The 20,323-nt window shown below is 36.6% G+C and overlaps 1 protein-coding gene across 1 annotated transcript in view; it reads right to left on the bottom strand.

The window, feature by feature from the left end:
- Window positions 1-974: 974 nt before the first annotated feature.
- LOC128644790 (interferon-induced very large GTPase 1) overlaps window positions 975-20,323 on the bottom strand; it is a 44,278-nt gene continuing 24,929 nt past the window's right edge. Inside the window, exon 2 of the mRNA XM_053697345.1 lies at window positions 975-19,004. Coding sequence (XP_053553320.1) covers window positions 11,701-19,004 — 7,304 coding nt within the window. The 3' untranslated portion in view covers window positions 975-11,700. The remainder of the gene's footprint in view (window positions 19,005-20,323) is intronic.

Raw genomic sequence — 20,323 nt, 5'->3', positions numbered from 1 at the left:
TCACATGCTTTTTAAATCTTTTTTCAACACAAAGAGACAGAAAGTACACGTGGGCCATATAGATAACACTGTGTTCAGGCACAGGGAGTTATTTAAGATCTAGCACAACACAATGCTAAATTTAAGACAATAGATAATAAACAGTCACAGTCATGTGATCAGGGGGCTGTCAGAAGATGCTTAGATACAAGGTAATCACAAAGGTAAAAAAGTGTATTAATATAACAGTGTTGGTTATGCAAAACTGGGGAATGGGTAATAAAGGGATTATCTATATTTTAAAACAATAGCAATTCTATGGTAGACTGTCCCTTTAATGAAATACTGTAGGGTGATCAATTTGTTCACTACTCATTGTCTTGCTTGCAGCTGCTTTAGACAATTTGCAGCATTTTACATTAGAGAATTTACTTTTTGACCACTTAAAGGGACAGTCAACCATAGAATTGTTATTGTTTTAAAAGATAGATAATCCCTTTATTACCCATTCCCCAGTTTTGCATAACCAACACAGTTATATTAATGTACTTTTTACCTTTGTGATTACCTTGTATCTAGGAACCTTCTTCCAGCCCCCTGATCACATGACTGTGACTGTTTATTATCTATTGTCTTAAATTTAGCATTGTATTGTGCTAGATCTTAAATAACTTTCTGTGCCTGAACACAGTGTTATCTATATAGCACACGTGTACTTTCTGTCTCTTTGTGTTAAAAAGAGATTTAAAAAGCATGTGATAAGAGGCAGCCCTCAAAGGCTTAGAAATTAGCATATGAGCCTACCTATGTTTAGTTTAAACTAAGAATACCAAGAGAAAAAAGCAAATTTGATGATAAAAGTAAATTGGAAAGTCGATTAAAATTACAAGTCCTATCTGAATAATGAAAGTTTAATTTATACTTGACTGTCCCTTTAAGAAAGTATAAGACAAGCATATATTTTTTTACACAAAAACAAGCAAAATACACGACTGTATATTGAACATTATTTTACTACACAGAACTAATCTTTTTTTTTTTTTTCAATGAAATATTTTATAGAATTTTTACAATTGTACAAGAGTTGAAATGTTAACAAGTACTTTTAACGTACAAAGAAAAATAAAAAGGAGACAAGTGAAAGATTGTCATAGTCCATGAATTCACAATCTTCTTCTTTAGCAGGAATGTCCACAAATATGTAGCTGATTCGGTTACATAGATTTGGCAAATGAATTTAAAAGTGATTGCAGTGGGCTTGTAAGTAGAGAGGTAGATCAGATAGAAGAGAGTTGTAGTAATCAGTTCAGGATTTAAATGAGTGGACCACGATTTCTGCTGTATCTTGTATGAGAAACAACAGTAATGTTCCTCAAATGGAAGTATTAAGATCAGGCAAGAGACTGCATGTGTTTATTGAAGAAAAGAGCCATCAGATAATCTCCTCCTGTGTGTATTACTTTGCTTTTCTTGCTAGACAGTATTGTTAGGAATCTAATAAAGTTTTCTACTGCCTCTTGTTCCAGCGCCCTTGTTTGCCAGATACTAGACTGAGTTTATATATATGAATTCTGCTTCACCTGTACCATTATACTTTGATTTACAGCTGATGTGTATTTCCCTGTATGCTGCACCCATTGCTGCAGATACTGTTCACGTTATATTTGTGTCTAGCCTCTATCACTGTTAAGCGACTTGGTCCAATACTAAGATTATACAAGTGCATTGTTGAAAGGTGACAATCATAAATGTCAACTTATGAAATTAAAAACAAGTATCAGAAGTCTCCTTTATCCTTATCATTTTTCACTTTTAACGACTTGATTTGAGATAGGGAACTTTGACTGCTGTTGTGAGTGGGTGCAGAATAAAGGCTACATTAAGTCAATGAAAATAACACACTAATAAAATACAAACTTAAAAGAAAACATAATAAAATGAACATAAACATAGTCACCTAATAAGCGTGTTAATGTTATCAGCAAGCAGCAGGTAAGAGTTTATTGTATTCAAAGCTACTGCAGAAACACATTTTCAAATGGCCTTGGCTCTCTTTCTCCCACTTTTCACTGGGAATGTTGATTTAGAGGAACCAATCAGGACTTGCTACTGGAGTAGACTCCAAGGGGTAGATTTATCAAATTGCTAAATGCAGACAGCATACGCTGTCGGCATTTATCATTGCACAAGCATTTCTTGTTAAATGCTTGTGCAATGCCGCCCCCTGTCAATCATCCCAATCGTATCTGATCAGGATTATTGCAGTCCGCTACCTCAGAGGTGGTGAACAAGTTAAGGAGCAGCGGTCTTATGACCTTTGTTTCTTAACTTATGTTGTAAATCTACCCAAAGGCTTGCTAGGGCTATTATGTTATCAAAATCAGCATTGTTGTTTATCTGATTATCTCTGCTGGAACCAATAAGGGACTGGCTTGTGGCAGGGTTAGATTTATAAAGCTGCCATGTGCCCTTCCGGTTCTCTTGTTGGAAACATGTCACACTTAAATTACAGTAAAAGGGGGCAAAACATATAATACGTTTATAGCAAAGAATCTTTATGGTCGATATTACAATTTATATTAAAATCTCAAAGTATTTACTGCCCTTTTAAGGCCAGATTTAAATGGGCTACTAGGGGCTCTGTTTATTAAGCAGCGAATGCTGCTTTGGAGCCCTATTGTTTCAGGTCCGTTGCACCTTAACTTGTCTGCCACCTTTTAGGTAGCGGACTGAAATCATCCGGATTCAATACTATTGGGATGAATGACGGCCCCTGCTAGCAGCCGATTGGCCGCCAGTGAGCATGGGGTAGCATTGCACAAGCATTTCACCAGAAATGCTTGTGCAATACACTGTTGGCATTTAGCGAGGACGAGCGGACATGATTCACTACAGCGAATCATGTTCGCTCGACTGTTGTTAAATCTACCCCTTTGCCTCATGTGCTGACGGTTATTTATAACTGAAAGGGCTTTTTAGTAAATATAAAAATGTTTTAATTCTTTACAGTATTTTATTATTACCGTAATGTATATTTGTAACTATGGGGTCAATTACATTCCTTTAGAAAATCTTATCCAATTATTTATCTACTAAAAGACTTTAATGGAGGTTTTTGTTGAAAATCATTAGATTAGTTCATAAACGCACAAACAAACACACAAACTCATAAACAAACACATACAGTAAATGCACCTAATTATAAATGCACAAACATATAAACACACAAACTCATAATAAACCCACAAACACATAAACACACATACACATGCATCCATCTTTGTTCCCTTCCCTTGTCATATACCATATCCCTTTAATTGTGCAACAAATTATCTTATATCTTTAATAAATCTTTGTTTTCTAAGTGATAACTCAATAAAGGATATTTATCAAGCTGTCAACCTCAAATACGCTGGAATTCTGCAGCGTAATTGTGGCGAGCCTGATTCGCCCCATTTATCAAAGCCTACAGAACGGCAAAAGTTGAAATTTGTGACGTAACATACAATCCGCCGGTCCCAATCCGACACAGATCGATGCTTACGTCATTACAGTATCTATCTATCTGACAACTTTTGCTAGTTATCAACTTTCTAACAGGTACACTCGCCACTATTCCAGCCCAGCGTACCTGCTTTTCAATCCGCCACCCTGGAGGACGCGGATGCCATAGGAATCAATGGGAGTCTGAAAGCAGCAAAAGCTTATGTTCGATGCTGTCAGATACCCCATTGATTTCTATGGTAGAATAAAAGTTACGTTTACATCTAACACCCTAACATGTACCGCTAGTCTAAACACTACTAATCTGCCGTCCCGACACCGCCGCCACCTACATAATGTTATTAACCCTTATCCCGCTAGTCCCGGATCCCGCCGCCACCTACATAATGTTATTAACCCTTATTCCGCCACTCCCAGACCCCTCCGCAACTAAATAAAAGTATTAACCACTATTCCACCGCTCCCGGACCCCTCTGCAACTAAATAAAAGTATTAACCCCTATTCCGCCGCTCCCGGACCCCTCAGCAACTAAATAAAAGTATTAAACCCTAAACCACTGGCCTCCCACATCACTACCACTTACTAAACCTATTAACCCCTAAACCGCCATCCCCCCACATCGCCATTAACTAAATTAAGCTATTACATTATAATTACCTCATCCCTATCTTATAATATATTTAAACTTAACTTTAGAATTAAAATAAACTATATTAAACTACTAATTAACCTACCCTAACTATTATACTAAAATTACATTAAACTATATTAAACTACTAATTAACCTACCCTAACTATTATACTAAAATTACATTAAACTATATTAAACTACTAATTAACCTACCCTAACTATTATACTAAAATTACATTAAACTAACAATTAAATTAACTATATTACATATTTAAAAACCTAACCCTACTCAAGTTATTTAAATCTACTATAATGAATTACTAAGTTACAAATAATAACAACTAAGTTACAAAATAAAAAACACTAAGTTACACAAAATAAAAAAGAAATGATCAAACTAATTACACCTAATCTAATAGCCCTATCAAAATAAAAAACGCCCCCCAAAATAAAAAAAAACCTAGCCTACAATAAACTACCAATGGCCATTAAAAGGGTGTTTTGCGGGGCATTGCCCCAAAGAAATCTGCTCTTTTACCTGTAAAATAAAATACAAACACCCCCCCCCCCCAACAGTAAAAACCACCACCCACACAACCAACCTCCCCAAAAAAAACCTATCTAAAAAACCTAATCTCTCCATTGCCCTGAAAAGGGCATTTGTATGGACATTGCCCTTAAAAGGGCTTTAGCTCTTTTTTGGCCCAAAGTCCCTAACCTAAAATTAAAAACCACCCAATAAACCCTTAAAAAAACCTAAAACTAACCCCAGAAGATCCACTTACAGTTTATGTGTAACAGCAGAAGGGATACAAATCAGTTACCATTAATACAGGGTGTAACAGGTGTGCAGCCATATAAAATAAAAGGGGTTTTTGCAGTGTGTTCAGGTACTTGGCTTTAGCAGTGCAATCAATTTTAACTCACAATACATTATAGGGGAAGGAAAAAGAGAAATTAATATGGATAAAGAAGAAGCAGGCTTGCATAAATCTTTTTTTGATATACAATATCGTCAGAGTTACTTTGACAAAATATTCAATACCTCTGAGCATCAGAGTGGGGCAAACAGTGATCTTAAAGGACAATTCGTACAATTAGAAAGATCACTACTCACAGACTTAAGATTGATGTGGGATGTGGCTTCATTTGACCACTATATCAAGGCAAAAAGAATACCAAGAGGTCTAAGAATAAAAAAGTACCCTTCTTTTGACTTAGAAGATCAGAGCCTTCAATCAGAGTGGAATGAAGCGCTAACAGATTGTTCTATGACCTTAATGAATATCATCATAAAAAGTAAAACATGCAAGCGAGAGAAAGTAAAAACTAGAATTGATAGTCTTAAAATGGACTTGAAATTGAGAAAATCCGACCCTAAATATAGGGAATTTAAAGACAACCTTAAATCTAAAATCCAAAAAACAGATGCAATACTAGTTGAAAGGAAAGGCAAGAAATTTAACAGGGATCTAGTGGACTATCAGAACAACAAAGTCTATAATTGGTCAAGACTCCAGAGCAAACCAAGGAGAAGATCATCCCATAACAAAGGGGGAAATAAGTCCTCAGCTGATGAAGACAAGGAAAAGTCCCTGAAGCCTATCCTAAAACACAAGCACAAACGAAAAGTTGCCTTTTCATCACCTGACACATCAGATCAAGATTCCTATGCATCTGATAGCCGTGGGGCCTCCCTTCCACCAGTGGCCACAAACGTCTCTTCTTCTTCAATTTCTTCCTTTTCTACTTCTGTTCCCCATTCTTCCTGTCCCCTTTTGTCGTTACAGGTATTAAGTGACAGTGATACAGATGAAGAAGTACAATTGATGGTGCGTCCCAAAGATACAGCTGTGCCTGCCGTCCCTTTAGGAAATGCACAAGGAGGGGCGGTAGAAGACACAAAAAAGTCGGCAAGGAAACAGAAGCTAAATCAGAAGGACTCTCAGTCTTAAATTTATCAAAACACAAGCTCACAGATGAAGAAAGAACACTTCTCAGCAAAGGACTGGGCTTTGCTCCAACCAATACATTTTCTGCCTTTAGGACTATGATTGATGTCAATAAATTCTTCAGAAAAATCACTTTAAAAAGGTTTTTTATGTTACAGGAGAAAGGCCTAAGTAACACTGTCGATTATGTTGACTCTGATGATTGTATTACTGACACAACTGTTGATATTGAGGGGTGTGCCACCAATAATGAGATTAATAGACAAGCTGACTTCAAATTTGGCGATTTAGTAACACTAAACCAACTTAGACAGAATGAGGACGTGTATGGTCCTAAAGATTGTGAAATCCCATCGCCAAGTAGGAAGCCATCTGAATTTTATCCCACCAATACTAGGGGGCATGCAATAAACCTTTTCCACAGGAAGGTACAAAAAGAATTGTTGGAATTAGAAACTGCTGTTAAGGGACACACAGTACACTCAAATCTCACTAAAGCAGAGAGACTAGCCCTTCAAAGGTTACAATCAAATGACAATATAGTCATAAGGGCTTCCGATAAGGGAGGCAATGTAGTGGTCCTGGATAAGGACTACTACATTAATGAAGCCAAGCGTCAGCTGGCAGATAACAAGACTTATAGGAAGCTAGAAAGGAACCCCACTGAAACATTTAAACTTAAGCTTTCACATTTAATTGAACACAGTGTTGCTTTAAACATCTTTTCTGAAGATCAGGCTAAATCCTTGATTCCCACACACCCAATCATACCAATATTCCATCATGTACCAAAGACCCATAAGGACATGAATTTTCCCCCGGGTAGACCCATCATTTCGGGGATAGGCTCCATGTTTGAGCCATTTTCTGAATGGGTGGACTCAGTTTTACAACCCCTTGTCCAAAATCTCAATAGTTATTTGAGGGATTCTACGCACCTTATCAACTATTTACAAGATACTAAGTGGTACAAAGATTACAGATGGGTGGTAACTGATGCTACAGCACTATATTCAAGCATTCCACATGCTTTGGGCATTAAGGCATTACAATACTTTCTAAGCTCTACTACCCAATATTCAATTGAATTTATCATTTATTTTTGTGAAATAGTTGAGTTTTTACTCAAACATAATTTCTTTATGTTTGATGGCGAATATTTTTTGCAGGTATGTGGCACGGCGATGGGGGCGAAGTTTGCCCCCTCGTTCACCAATTTATGTGTTGCTTGGTGGGAGAACATGTACTTATACACCACATCAAATCCCTTTGCAGACTCAATCATCAAATATATGAGATTCATAGATGATTTAATTTTCATAGTGCAGGACCCACTTGATATTCATAATTTTTTAGATTATCTCAATAATAATGAGTTGAACCTCAAATTTACTGGCGAAATACACTCGCATACAGCTTGTTTTTTGGATCTTACACTAACTGGCGATATTGAAACAGGCATTATATTTACTGACACTTTCGTAAGCCCACAGCGGGTAATACCATATTACACGCTAAATCCTGCCATCCATCACATCTTATTCGTTCATTCCCTAGAGCGCAATATATCCGCATGAGGAGGAATACTAATTCTGATCACAATTTTCATACTCAGTCAATTGAACTCACAAATAGACTTAAAATGAGAGGATACTCTGACAAGGAGCTTCAGAACTCATTTGACAGTATAAAAACAAAAAAACAATCAGAGGTTATTCATAATAAAAGAGATAAGAGCGATTTCAATAAAGATTCTGTGGTGTTTTCCACAGAATACTCCAAACAGTTTTATGACATCTGTAAAATTTTGAAGAGAAATCTCCACATTTTGAAAGGAGATGAACTCTTGTGTGATGTCTCTCGGTCCTGTAGGTTTGTTTCTAAGAAACCACCCACTTTAGCAACAAAGTTGGCTCCTAGTATGATTAACAACAAAAAAGTTGAATTTGGAGATTGGTTGCGGAAAAAGGGTACCTACAGATGTGGGGCAAGGTCTTGTATTACCTGTGGAGTAATTAGCCAGAGTAATCGCTTTTCAAGTTTTGTCACCCAGGAAAACTTTATGGTTAATTTTTATGCCAACTGTAGAACTGAATTTATTGTTTACCTATTAGAATGTAACATTTGTTCCCTTCAATATGTCGGACAAACGACAAGGGAACTTAGATCTAGGGTTAGGGAGCAAATCAACGACACCAAGAACTACAACAAAGACTCAGCTGTAGCAAGACATTTTAATCTAGTACATTTCACCCATAAGGCATTCATTACAGTCAAAGTTATAGATAAGGTTGATTCTCCCATCAGAGGTGGAAACAAATGTAAATTGTTGCAGAAACGTGAGTTGTATTGGATACACAAACTTAAAACCATTACTCCCCTAGGTCTAAATAGGGAGTCTGATATGTCATATTATTTCAAATAGAGTTCCTTCCCATTCAGTTTATTCCAGCACTGGACACCTGCAATATTCGTTATCTGGCATCAATACATTTCATTTACCTGAGGACAATTTGTCGAGTAGTTAAAAGTTTAATAGGTATTATATATTACAAGTAAGGTACCCAATGGTCGGGGGGGGGGGGGGTTCTCCTTTCAAGTACACATATTTTTCAGATTAAAGATTGCGATACACAATTAAAGGGACACTGTACCCAAATTTTTTCTTTTGTAATTCAGAAAGAGCATGCAATTTTAAGCAACTTTCTAATTTACTCCTATTATCAATTTTTCTTCGTTCTCTTGCTATCATTATTTGAAAAAGAAGGCTTCTAAGCTTTTTTTTGGTTTCAGTACTCTGGACAGCACTTTTTTATTGGTGGATGAATTTATCCACCAATCAGCAAGGACAACTCAGGTTGTTCACCAAAAATGGGCCGGCAGCTAAACTTACATTCTTGCATTTCAAATAAAGATACCAAGAGAATGAAGAAAATTTGATAATAGGAGTAAATTAGAAAGTTGCTTAAAATTTCATGCTCAATCTGAATCACGAAAGAAAAACTTTGGGTACAGTGTCCCTTTAAGTAAGCAAAAACATTTTCAATATCCAAATAATTCAAATTTGATGGAGTTTATATTCACTCGTTTTTTGTCAGGGATTTTATATGTATACAGTTCTGAAAATATGGCAGGGTCTTATTCCTTTAATAAACATATGCATTCAGTATACACCCTGTGATTATTGGATTTTAATTTAGGGTAACTACAACCTTATAATTGCTGTTGACTCTTAGCAAATCAAGTTGACTGTGGACAGGTACAAGAGTTACAAAACACATATATATATATATTTTAAGTATTATTTGCATCACCCCATATTAAATGTTCATTTATTTATTGATTTATTTAAATATATATTTAAATACATATTAATTGATTTATTATTCCATTTATTTATTTTGTTCATTTTGTTCATTGTAGATACTAAGTCATCTATTGAGTATTCTCTTTGCTTGTAATGTATTGATTTAAGCACTTTTAAGCGTAGTTTTATATGTCCTGTTCCTTGTCTTTCTTCTTCCCCCTTTATGTATTGCACAAATTTGGTGTACTGTTCTTTTAAATTGTACTCAGTTTGCTATTGGGTATTGTCCCTTTAAAAGAAAGGGGCAATACAATGAACTCCAGTCCTATGATTAAGTGCCGAGCTAGGCACGGAACATGTTAGGATGTTCATCCTGCTAAGCCTGTATGTACCTTGTTTTTAAGGAATACTAATAAAATTTAAATTTTTTACACTTACAAACCGCAAGTGTAGCTGATTCCTTTTTTCTTTTTGCTGCTTTTCCTGTGGCGGAACCGGCCGCAGTTTTGGCATGCACCCCCTAAGGCTTCACACTTATTCTCTTCCCCTGAACTTCCGGTGGCGTTTCTAGCCAGCATGGGACCGGAGCGGCTGCTATCATGGATGTCTATAAAAGAGCTGATTTCTTTGGGGCAATGCCCCGCAAAAGACCCTTTTAAGGGCCATTGGTAGTTTATTGTAGGCTAGGGTTTTTTTATTTTGGGGAGGCTTTTTTTATTTTGAAAGATTAGGTGTAATTAGTTTAAATATTTGATCATTTCTTTTTTATTTTGTGTAACTTAGTGTTTTGTATTTTTTGTAATTCTTTATAGTAGATTTAAATAACTTGAGTAGGGTTAGGTTTTTAAATATGTAATATAGTTAATTTAATTGTTAGTTTAATGTAATTTTAGTATAATAGTTAGGGTAGGTTAATTAATAGTTTAATATAGTTTAATGTAATTGTAGTATAATAGTTAGGGTAGGTTAATTATTAGTTTAATATAGTTTAATGTAATTGTAGTATAATAGTTAGGGTAGGTTAATTAATAGTTTAATATAGTTTAATGTAATTGTAGTATAATAGTTAGGGTAGGTTAATTAGTAGTTTAATATAGTTTAATGTAATTGTAGTATAATAGTTAGGGTAGGTTAATTAATAGTTTAATATAGTTTAATGTAATTGTAGTATAATAGTTATGGTAGGTTAATTAATAGTTTAATATAGTTTAATGTAATTGTAGTATAATAGTTAGGGTAGGTTAATTAGTAGTTTAATATAGTTTAATGTAATTGTAGTATAATAGTTAGGGTAGGTTAATTACTAGTTTAATATAGTTTGTTTTAATTCTAAAGGTAAGTTTAAATTTATTATAAGATAGGGATGAGTTAATATTTAATGTAAAGTTAGCGGGTTGTTAGGTTTAGGGGTTAATAGCTTAATTTAGTTTGTGGCGATATGGGGGGCTGGCGGTTTAGGGGTTAATAGGTTTAGTAAGCAGTAGTGATGTGGGAGGCCAGGGGTTTAGGGGTTAATACATTTATTTAGTTGCAGTGGGGTCCAGGAGCGGAGGGGATAGGGGTTAATACATTTATTAGAGTTGCGGAAGGCTCCGGGAGCGGCGGGATAGGGGTTAATACATTTATTAGAGTTGCGGCGGGGTCGGGGAGCAGCGGGATAGGGGTTAAACATTTTAGTATAGTGGCGGTGTTTAGTGACAGGGTATAAATAAATTTGGGAAAAAGCTGAATAGCAGCGAGATCGATGACTGTTAGTTAACAACAGTCCGCTGCTCATCGCCCCATACTTGGTGCGCGGCTTTTTGACAGCTTTTTTTTATAAATATGGAGAGCGTATTCAGGTCCGCGGCCGCGATGTTAGGCGAGCGTATTGGTGCCGTTGAATGCAGCACAGTTGATGGCTTGATAGATAGGCCTCTATACCTTTAATTCTTTATTTCCATAGCATCTTCAGATGTTTTATTAGGCAAACTCACAAGTGACAATAGTTTACTTCAGGTCTCAAGAGAGCTAAATTTTAAATCAGTATTTTGGATTTGTGCTTGAGCCCAACATTTAATTCACTACTTGTAATACCAGCGCAATGAGAGCGCTAAAAGTGCATCTGACTTATCAATTAAAAGTATAAAATGCAATAAAAAAGTTTAGCCCGTGTTTAGGTGCTTTTGTTAATATTTGTAACCTTCTACTTGTAATACCAGATTATGCTTTAGTTTTACTGCATGATACACACACTGTGCTCCACTTGTAATTTAGCCCTTAGCGTTTTGCCTGTTCTAAATATTTTTTTTCAGCAGGGTCACCAAATTCTTTCTGATGCAAAATTTTACAGTTGTTCTTTAAGTTGAGTAATCACTGCCTCTTTAGTGATCTCTTCCCACTGTGCTGGGATTGCTCCCCTCCCTTCAAACTTGCAGCCATAATCTCTTTCTAAATTGGCTCGGAAATGGCAAACAAACCACTTCCAGTAGGGCGAAGCTGAAGAGTCTGGAGTGATGCTCCAGTTTGCATAATTTGGTCCTAATTTCCTGTAATGTTTATATGGAATTTGCAAAGTGTCACTTACAACCAGGCATGAATCAGACATGACAAGGGTGGAGCATATTTCAGTTACAAATTCACTGGAGTCAATCCATGGAATTCCACTTATTGCCTGAGATCGATGAAATGGAACACTGTGATCCCCATCATGTCCAGAAACTGTGTTAGTGCAAATAGCTTTGCAGAATGGACACTGTTCCCAGCAGCCACACAGCTGTTTGGCAAGTATTTTGTAGGGCTTGGTCTCAAACCCATCAAAATTTGTCCCTTCCAATTCCTTTTTTAACATCTCCATTGCAGTGCCCCAAGCCACACCCATAGCTTCTTTGAGGAACTCTATGTCTTGAATCTCCTGATGCTCAATACTTCTAAGGTCTGCTCGAGAAAAGGTTACATCATCTTCAATTCGTTTATAGAACTCATCCAGCCAGGTTGACACAACACCATTTTTATCTTTGACCACTTGAGTAGCTTCACTTATAACTTCAAGCACCCGTTTTTGGAAAAAATCAAGGCTGATATTCAGGAAATGCTTTAGTCTAGAAGATTTGTCCAGGCAGTAGCCATCAACACATTTCTTGATGAAGTTTTCAAAAAATACTTCAGGGAAGTATAGGTACTCTCGGTATTTTTCAAAGTCTTCCTCTTCGGCAAGATATATTAAAATGTAATTTTCTAATTTGGATCGATTGCCATTAAAGGCTGGGTAATTACAACTCATCTCATCCACTACTGCAAGCGCTGTTCGTGCATAAGCCGCAGGACGAATGGCTTCCAGTAGCTTGGTACACAGGACTTCTGCAAATGTTGTAATAGATGTTGCTCCTTGACAGGAAATTTTGAAAGAACTGAAAAACTCATCCCGTTTGCATTCAAGAACAACCACAGGGTCATTTGCTTTGTGAAAAGCCTGTTGAATTTCTTGAAATGTTGGTATTGCCATATCAAAAAAGAAAAATGACAATTCCATTAGAAAGGAATTTGTGAAAGTAATTTTTTTGTCAGCTTTTGATGCAGAGTTGACATTTTCTTGTATTTTATTTATTATTTCATGAAAGTAGCCAGAATTGTAATCTAGTTTGTCACACTCTTTAATGGATAGATATTCATATATTTTCCTTTCCAAATTGGTTTTAACTTGTTGGATAAACATGATGTCATGGTTATCCAACACTGATGTAAAGCATGATTTAAATTTATGTAGTGTTTGCTTTAATGAAACATGCTTGGAAATATCAACATGAAAAATATTCCATTTGGATGTGTTTTTTAGTTTTTCATTAATGCAGGGTTCCATGTTAAAATATTGAAACAAAATATCTTCTGCATCTCTGATTATATCAGCTTGTTCTACACGTGGTGATGATAAGCTTATTTCAGTTATCCACTGACTCCACAAGTTATCAAACTCAACTCTAAGCTCATCTTCCTCTAAGGCCTTACATTGTATATCTAGAGCCAACTTCTTGCTCCTGTCCAGCAACTCTGCTTCATAGTCATTTTCTTTCAGTTTTATTTTATTGTGACTCTTTTTTAATCTAATGAGCTCCTCTGCTTGTCTTCTAGTTTCCTCCACAAGGTCACCATAAAGATTCTTCAGCTTTTTTTCAACATTTCCTTTCCACTGAATCAGGATATCCTTGTCTTTATTATCATTGAAAAATGTCTCCAATTCCTCTAGGATGCTATTACATTTTTCTGAAACACAATTCTCTACATCTATATATTTAATAGTGTCAATATCTCCTTTCTTAATCCTATTCATCAGTTTGGCTTGGGTTTCAAGAATATGTCGTCTCAACTGCCATGTCCACGAACTGTACTGCTTTTCTAGTTTGCTGTAAACTGAAATTTCTTGAGAGTTTTTAAAACTGAAAACAAAGTTTTCATTCCTCAAGGCTTTCCAAAGGTCTTCAATTCGATTTTTAAGTTCAGAGATCTTTAGAACATTGGGTTGAGACCCTCGACCTCCTGCCTGCAGAATAAGGTTTCTGACTTCTTGGACATTCTTACTGTATGTTGGATTAGGAGGTGCCATCGGGGGATTACCCTCCCATAAGTGAGCAAAATAATGAATATGGTTCTTTACATCAAATCTAATCACATCACTGAAAACCTTCACATTGCAGTGTTCTTGTTCACCTGCCAAGGCCGTCATCCTATTCAGTTCTGTTTGAAGATTTCTGCGCCCTTCTATATTTTTATCTTGTGCTGTCACTTCTCCTACATTTTGATGCACAAACAGACAACTTGGGGTAAGTTTTACTTGCTTCATTCTTAAAAATGCTTGGACAGAGATTTGTAGAATGTCTTTTATCTCTGAAGGGTTTTCTCCAAACACATTGATTAAAGTCATATTACCCAAACCAATAACAAAAGTTGCTAGTTCGTTATCATGATTAAGAGTTGACTCGTTGACTAGTTCCATAGCCCGCAGTCCTTCAGTGTCAATAACAAGTATGTAATCAAAATTCAAATCTTTCTTTAGTTCATTTTCAATTTCAACAAGTTGCATAAAAGCTCCTCGAGTACATCTACCAGCACTGACTGCAAACTGAAGGCCAAACATTGTGTTGAGCAGTGTCGATTTTCCTGAGCTCTGCACACCAAGAACAGAAAGCACAAATATCCTCTTATCACCTAAAATCTTTACTAATTCCTCAAGCACAGCTCCAACCCATTTTAAAGGAACATAAGATGCATCTCCATCCATAAGCTCTAGAGGGTTCCCTGAAGCCATCATTTCAGCAGCAATCTTTGGCAGTTCATAGAAGCTTTCATCTTTTTGTTGCAGAGCATCTAAAGCTTCATATGTTTGTCCAACTTCCCGTAAAACATGCTCAAGACCAAACATACAGGCATTCATCTCAGTGGACAGAGTTTCCATCTTAGCAATGCTGCTATTATCAGGTTGATCTGTTTGAATTTGTGACCACAGCTGATTGTACTGAGCACGAAGTTCCAGAATTCGGTCACAGGACAAGTCATCAATAAATATTTTGAACCATTGTAAGAAGAAGAGTTGTGTTGTCTTTGGAAGAGATTTCAAAGTTGCAATGAATGAAATCATGAAAGTATTTTTGGTTGCCATTTGTAATTGATTACTCCTTATGACCTTCTTTTCGGATTCAATGTCACTGAAATGCTGCTCAATGCTTTTATTTTTCTTATATTTTAGACATGTGAGCTCTTTGTCTTTACAGCACCACTGGTGCCATAAATGTCCTGAAAGAGGCAGCAGATCATCTTTGGCCTTAAGTAAATTATTTTCTTTTAAAATGCTCATCAAAGTTTCAGCATGACTCTTTCCCTCTCTACATTCTTGCTTATCCTCATCTACTACAAAACCATATTTTTGAGCATCCTTAGCCCACATTTCAAGGCTCTTGCAGCTCTGAGGATGAAGGAACAACACACCCTTCAGTGTTGTAATCAAGTTTTCTAAGACTTTTGTTTCATTTTGATTCTTGAGCCCAATTATGAAATTACATGCTTCATCTGCATTATCCTCTCTGTCAGGGCATAGACATATTAAAGGTTTGTCAGATTTTAACATGTCCATTAACATACTGGTGCCTTCTTCATTCTTGTCTGAGTTAGAGAAAATGACCATATTAACTGAAGCTATTTCCTGCAGAAAGTCAGCTTGCTTTTTATGTTCCCTTGCATCTCCATGAAGATTGGCAAAAGCGATGCACTTATCAAACTGGTCATCATCTTTCCCTCCTGGGCAAAACCAAAATATTTCCACTAACCCTTCCATTAAAAGGCTGCTCTTGGTGCTTCCCCTACAATTTCTATGATAAAAAATATCATGTTTTTGTTTGCTCAACAAGTTGTTTAATATCTGTGATTTGGAGAAGCATGATGATCCAAACCTTGTGAAGCAGACTATGGGAACTTCTGCCTCGCAAACCAGTTTCTCTCGATATTTTACTGATCCATTTATACCACTATATGACATATATCTTTGGACCTGTCTGAAGGACCAGAGGGGAAGCTCTAATTTTGAATCATATGGCCTAGGAACAAGGAAAGGTAGTGCAAACTGACAGATGGAAAGCTTTGTATAAATGTATTGTCTCATAAAGTCATCAGCACAATGAAAAACAGCCATTAGTACATCCATAGGATGAATATGTTCCTTCTGTTTTTGGGCCTCATTCAAGTTATTTTTAGATGCAAAATTAAGAAAGTCATCTACTGATTTAATGGTTTGATTAACTTTACTAATTGGAGTAGGTACATTTACATAAGGACTTGGTTTGCTTTCTTCATTGCAAGTTAAATACCTTAATCGATAGTCTAAAGATGTTAACATTTGCCAAAAATACAAGGGGAGTTCATTTTCTGATCTAGGTTCATTCTGTGAACTATTGAGGCCAATTTGGAAGTTCCTTTTATTCATTTTTCCTGGAAAGTAATTTTCAAGCCCTAAACTCTTTATCAGATTGTAAACTATTTGGTTATGAATTGTTGCTTGAGTTTTATTAGCGACTTGCTGTAGGTTCTGAGATTCAGAGGTTGATAGATTCTCTTGTTTTTGTGTTTCACAAACATTTTTTATTACTTTTGCCAGGCATCCTGGGTCTGTCTTGATTGTGGCTTCATAATTACCAGAAATCAAATTATTCAGATCCTTCTTTAGAGAATGCAAGTCGTTATATTCACTAAAATGTGATAAAACATTTAGAATTTCCCTTGTAAGAGAAGATCTCATTAAATCTTCCATTAAGTGGATAAACTCTTTTTTTCCCTCTACGGACTCTTGTGTAACATTGTCTCCTGCTGTCACACCCGTTAATAATATAAATGCTTGTTTTCTGTAATCTTGATAATCGCTGAGATTTAGGTACTCTTGGTAAATGTTCTGAATTTGCTTCACAATGAACTTTATCTCTTGTGATCCTAGGAGATACTGAAAGTATTGTTTTTTTATTGAATAACCTACTGTTCTTACAACTGAAAGTATAAGGAGTTTCAGATCTATTTGATCCTGTTTTATCAGATTCTTTAAACATGAATTAACAAATATGTTGACATTTGCATTGATTTTTACCCTCACTTCATGCATTTCTTCATCAGATGAGTACAAGCTTTTGTCATAAACACTCTGTTCAACTTGGGCCAACACTTTAACCAACATGGTAACATCATTTATCTCAATAGGCTTTTGCTCTTCATTAGCGTGGTATAACCAGTTAATTATAGATGAATATGCATTGATATTGTCACAAGAGTCATCATAATGCTCCAGAAGACATTTCATCAGTGACTTTATAAAAGACATGTTTGTTTTGGGATTATTCTCATAATACGCTACAATTTGTGTTAAGAAGCTTTGCAGCTTTGTGTTAGGAAGGCAAACATTGATCCAAATATTATAGTTTCCTGATAAGTCATTTAGTTTTTGCCTAATATCACTGATCTTTATGAGACTTTGCTCTGGATTTGTAAATTTCCAGGAATCCATTTTAGTCAGAAATGCCTGGGCTTCATCTAGGGCACTAGCCACATTTTCACCAAACAACAAGTTGTGATATTGGTTGGTCAGGACTTTATATGCATTTCTAAGATCATTACTCATTTTATAAGCATCTTTAAAATCTTCCCTGTGCCTAGACAGAATTATTTCCCACACAGGCACAAGACTAAATCCTCTATCAACCACACTCCATGTTTCATTGCTGGCTACTAGTCCTGCTTTCCAAGCTCCAATAGAATCCACGGCTAGTGGTCCACCAGTTTTTGTCACGTACAACTGAATATTTTTCTCATTCTGCTTTTTTCTTGTTTCATGAACTGTTTTTTCAGTATTTGTTTTTTCAACATCAACTCCAGCTGCAACATGGAAAACACCAGAATAACTAAATCCTACATATGTGTTAAGAGCATTTGATGCCTCCCTTTTCATCTCCTCCATATTTTCTTTCAGAAATCCCTCTGATGTAGCTTTCCACCAGTATATGCCCCCAAAGTGAAGTGGACCTTGATTTGCATGGGAGCCAAACCTCTTGAAAAAATCCCCATACCGGTTTACTATCAAATCATTCCCTGCTGGGGTGCTATATTCCACCAGTTTCTCAATTGACTTTAGCTCCTGGAGAGATGCTTTGGAAAGACTCAGCTGATCTTTAGGAATGTAGCAACAGGCAAGAGGAATATAGTTGTATTTTGTAGTGCAGATGTAAAAATGATCAGTGTGAGTGGTCCGTTTTTGTTTAGTCTCTGTTGAGTTGCTATGACTTATGCTAGCTTCAGCATTAAAACCCTTAAATCCTCCTTTAGCTGAACAGGTTAAACTGAAGCCAAGTTTCTCCATGGATTTGTGAAAGGTTGATTCTGAGACTGAAGAAAAAAATTCCTCCTGCTTAAACACAGGTCCCTGAACTGGAGCAGTAAATTGCAAGTCATCTGGAACATTAATAAGCTGCTCTCTTTTCTCAAGAGCTTCTTCTTGGTTCTGTGTGACATAAATTCCTTCCAGCGCAAGTCCTCCAGAGGCATTTAGTAAAAGTTCCTTACTGGGCATGTTTGTAATTTTAGATAGCACCTCGTCCCTACTTTCCACATCCTTTTGTAATGTTGCAATCATTCCTTGCAATGATTCATTGGATGATGGCCAGCATTCCTTTGGTACATCCATGGCTTTACGCAATTTCTCCTCCTTTTCCTGTACTGCCTTATCTAGACGACTCTTGCCTTCCGACTGCATTTTTCTTAGTTCTGCCAGTAGATTTGTTGCATTCTCTTTGTTCTTAATCATTAATTGGACTCTCTCTTCCTGGTCTCGTTTCAGTGCTGCAGCTTCTATTTTAAGTAGGTTTTTAAGAGCTTGTTTTTCCCAGGGATATCTTGTTTTATCCTCTATTTTCAGGTAATCCTCATTTCCTAGAAACCGAAGCATCTTTTCATCTTTTACACCTAGCTTTTTTTCTAGTATTGGGAGCCAATAATTTGGATCAAGTCTCAAATCCGTCAGCATTTCCTCAAGGACATTTCTTGATGGTGCTTCATGTGTATCATCTATATTTTGATCCCCTGGACCTTCTTCAGGTTTTTCCGCTGTTAGATGTTCCTCCGACATGGCTGTGTAAAGCAAAACAATAAATAAATACATAGAAATAACATTTTGCATCTACAATGTACATAAGAAGAAGTTCAAACAGATAGTAAAGTCAAAAATAAACTTTCAAGATTCAGACAGAGGGGCCGATTTATCAAAGGCAGAATGGCCCCTGATGCCCATGTTTCCACGCGAGCCTTCAGGCTCGCCGGAAACAGCAGTTATGAAGCAGCGGTCTCTGAGGCTGCGGTCTGCAATCCGCCTGATCCTATATGATCGGGTTGATTGACACCCCCTGCTAGCGGCCGATTGGCCGCGAATCTGCAGGGGACGGCATTGCACAAGCAGTTCACCAGAACTGCTTGTGCAATGTTAAATGCGATGTCTGTCAGACATGATATGCTACAGTGTATCATGTCGGACAGACAATGATAAATCGACCCCAGAATGTGCACTTTAAAAGGGACCTAAAACCTAAAGAAAAAATGTTGTCAGGAGCACCAAAAAGTAAATTGAAAAGACTTGCTTTATTATTTTTGTGAATAAAACAAAACAAAAAGGGTTAACTAACTCCCAGGGTAAGAGTGATAAATAACCTTAGAAACACAGAAAACAAAAAGGCTGACCGGTTTCGGCGTCTGCCTTAATCCAAGCAGGCTAGGATTAAGGCAGGCGCCGAAACCGGTCAGCCTTTTTGTTTTCTGTGTTTCTAAGGTTATTTATCACTCTTACCCTGGGAGTTAGTTAACCCTTTTTGTTTTGTTTTATTCACAAAAATAATAAAGCAAGTCTTTTCAATTTACTTTTTGGTGCTCCTGACAACATTTTTTCATTGGATAATTCGAAGCTGAGGCCACATTGAGCACATTAAGTGAATCAGCACTTAATAAACCCTTTTTTACTGCATGAGTACAACACCACACTGCGAGGACATTGTAACTCCTGAGAGAAGTTTTCTAACCACCAACAAGGGGCAGAGAATGAAGATTTGACGGCGGCACCACACTACTGGTTAACCAGCATCCTGGGGAGCAAAAAAAGGACGGCACCCAAGAAGTAAGGAGGTGGTGAGTCACTTAACTAATTGAATATTCTGTACCAGTGGTTTATAAATGGAAAAGTGAGCTTTCATATTGCACAGATCAGGGGATTTGAGGGCTAACCCTCTGACACTGCACACAGTAGGAGTTTTCAACATACTATAACAGCAGTTTGTGGGAAAAGGGACTGATAAATTTATACAATTAAATTAAATTATTTTACTGTGCGAGCACCCATTTGAATACGCACCCCCACATCCTTGATTGAACCTAAAACCTAAACACTTTCTTTTATTATTCTG

This window comes from Bombina bombina, chromosome 1 (assembly GCF_027579735.1).
Source record: "Bombina bombina isolate aBomBom1 chromosome 1, aBomBom1.pri, whole genome shotgun sequence".
NCBI classification, from domain to species: domain Eukaryota; kingdom Metazoa; phylum Chordata; class Amphibia; order Anura; family Bombinatoridae; genus Bombina; species Bombina bombina.
This window is presented reverse-complemented; position numbering and strand designations above follow the sequence as displayed.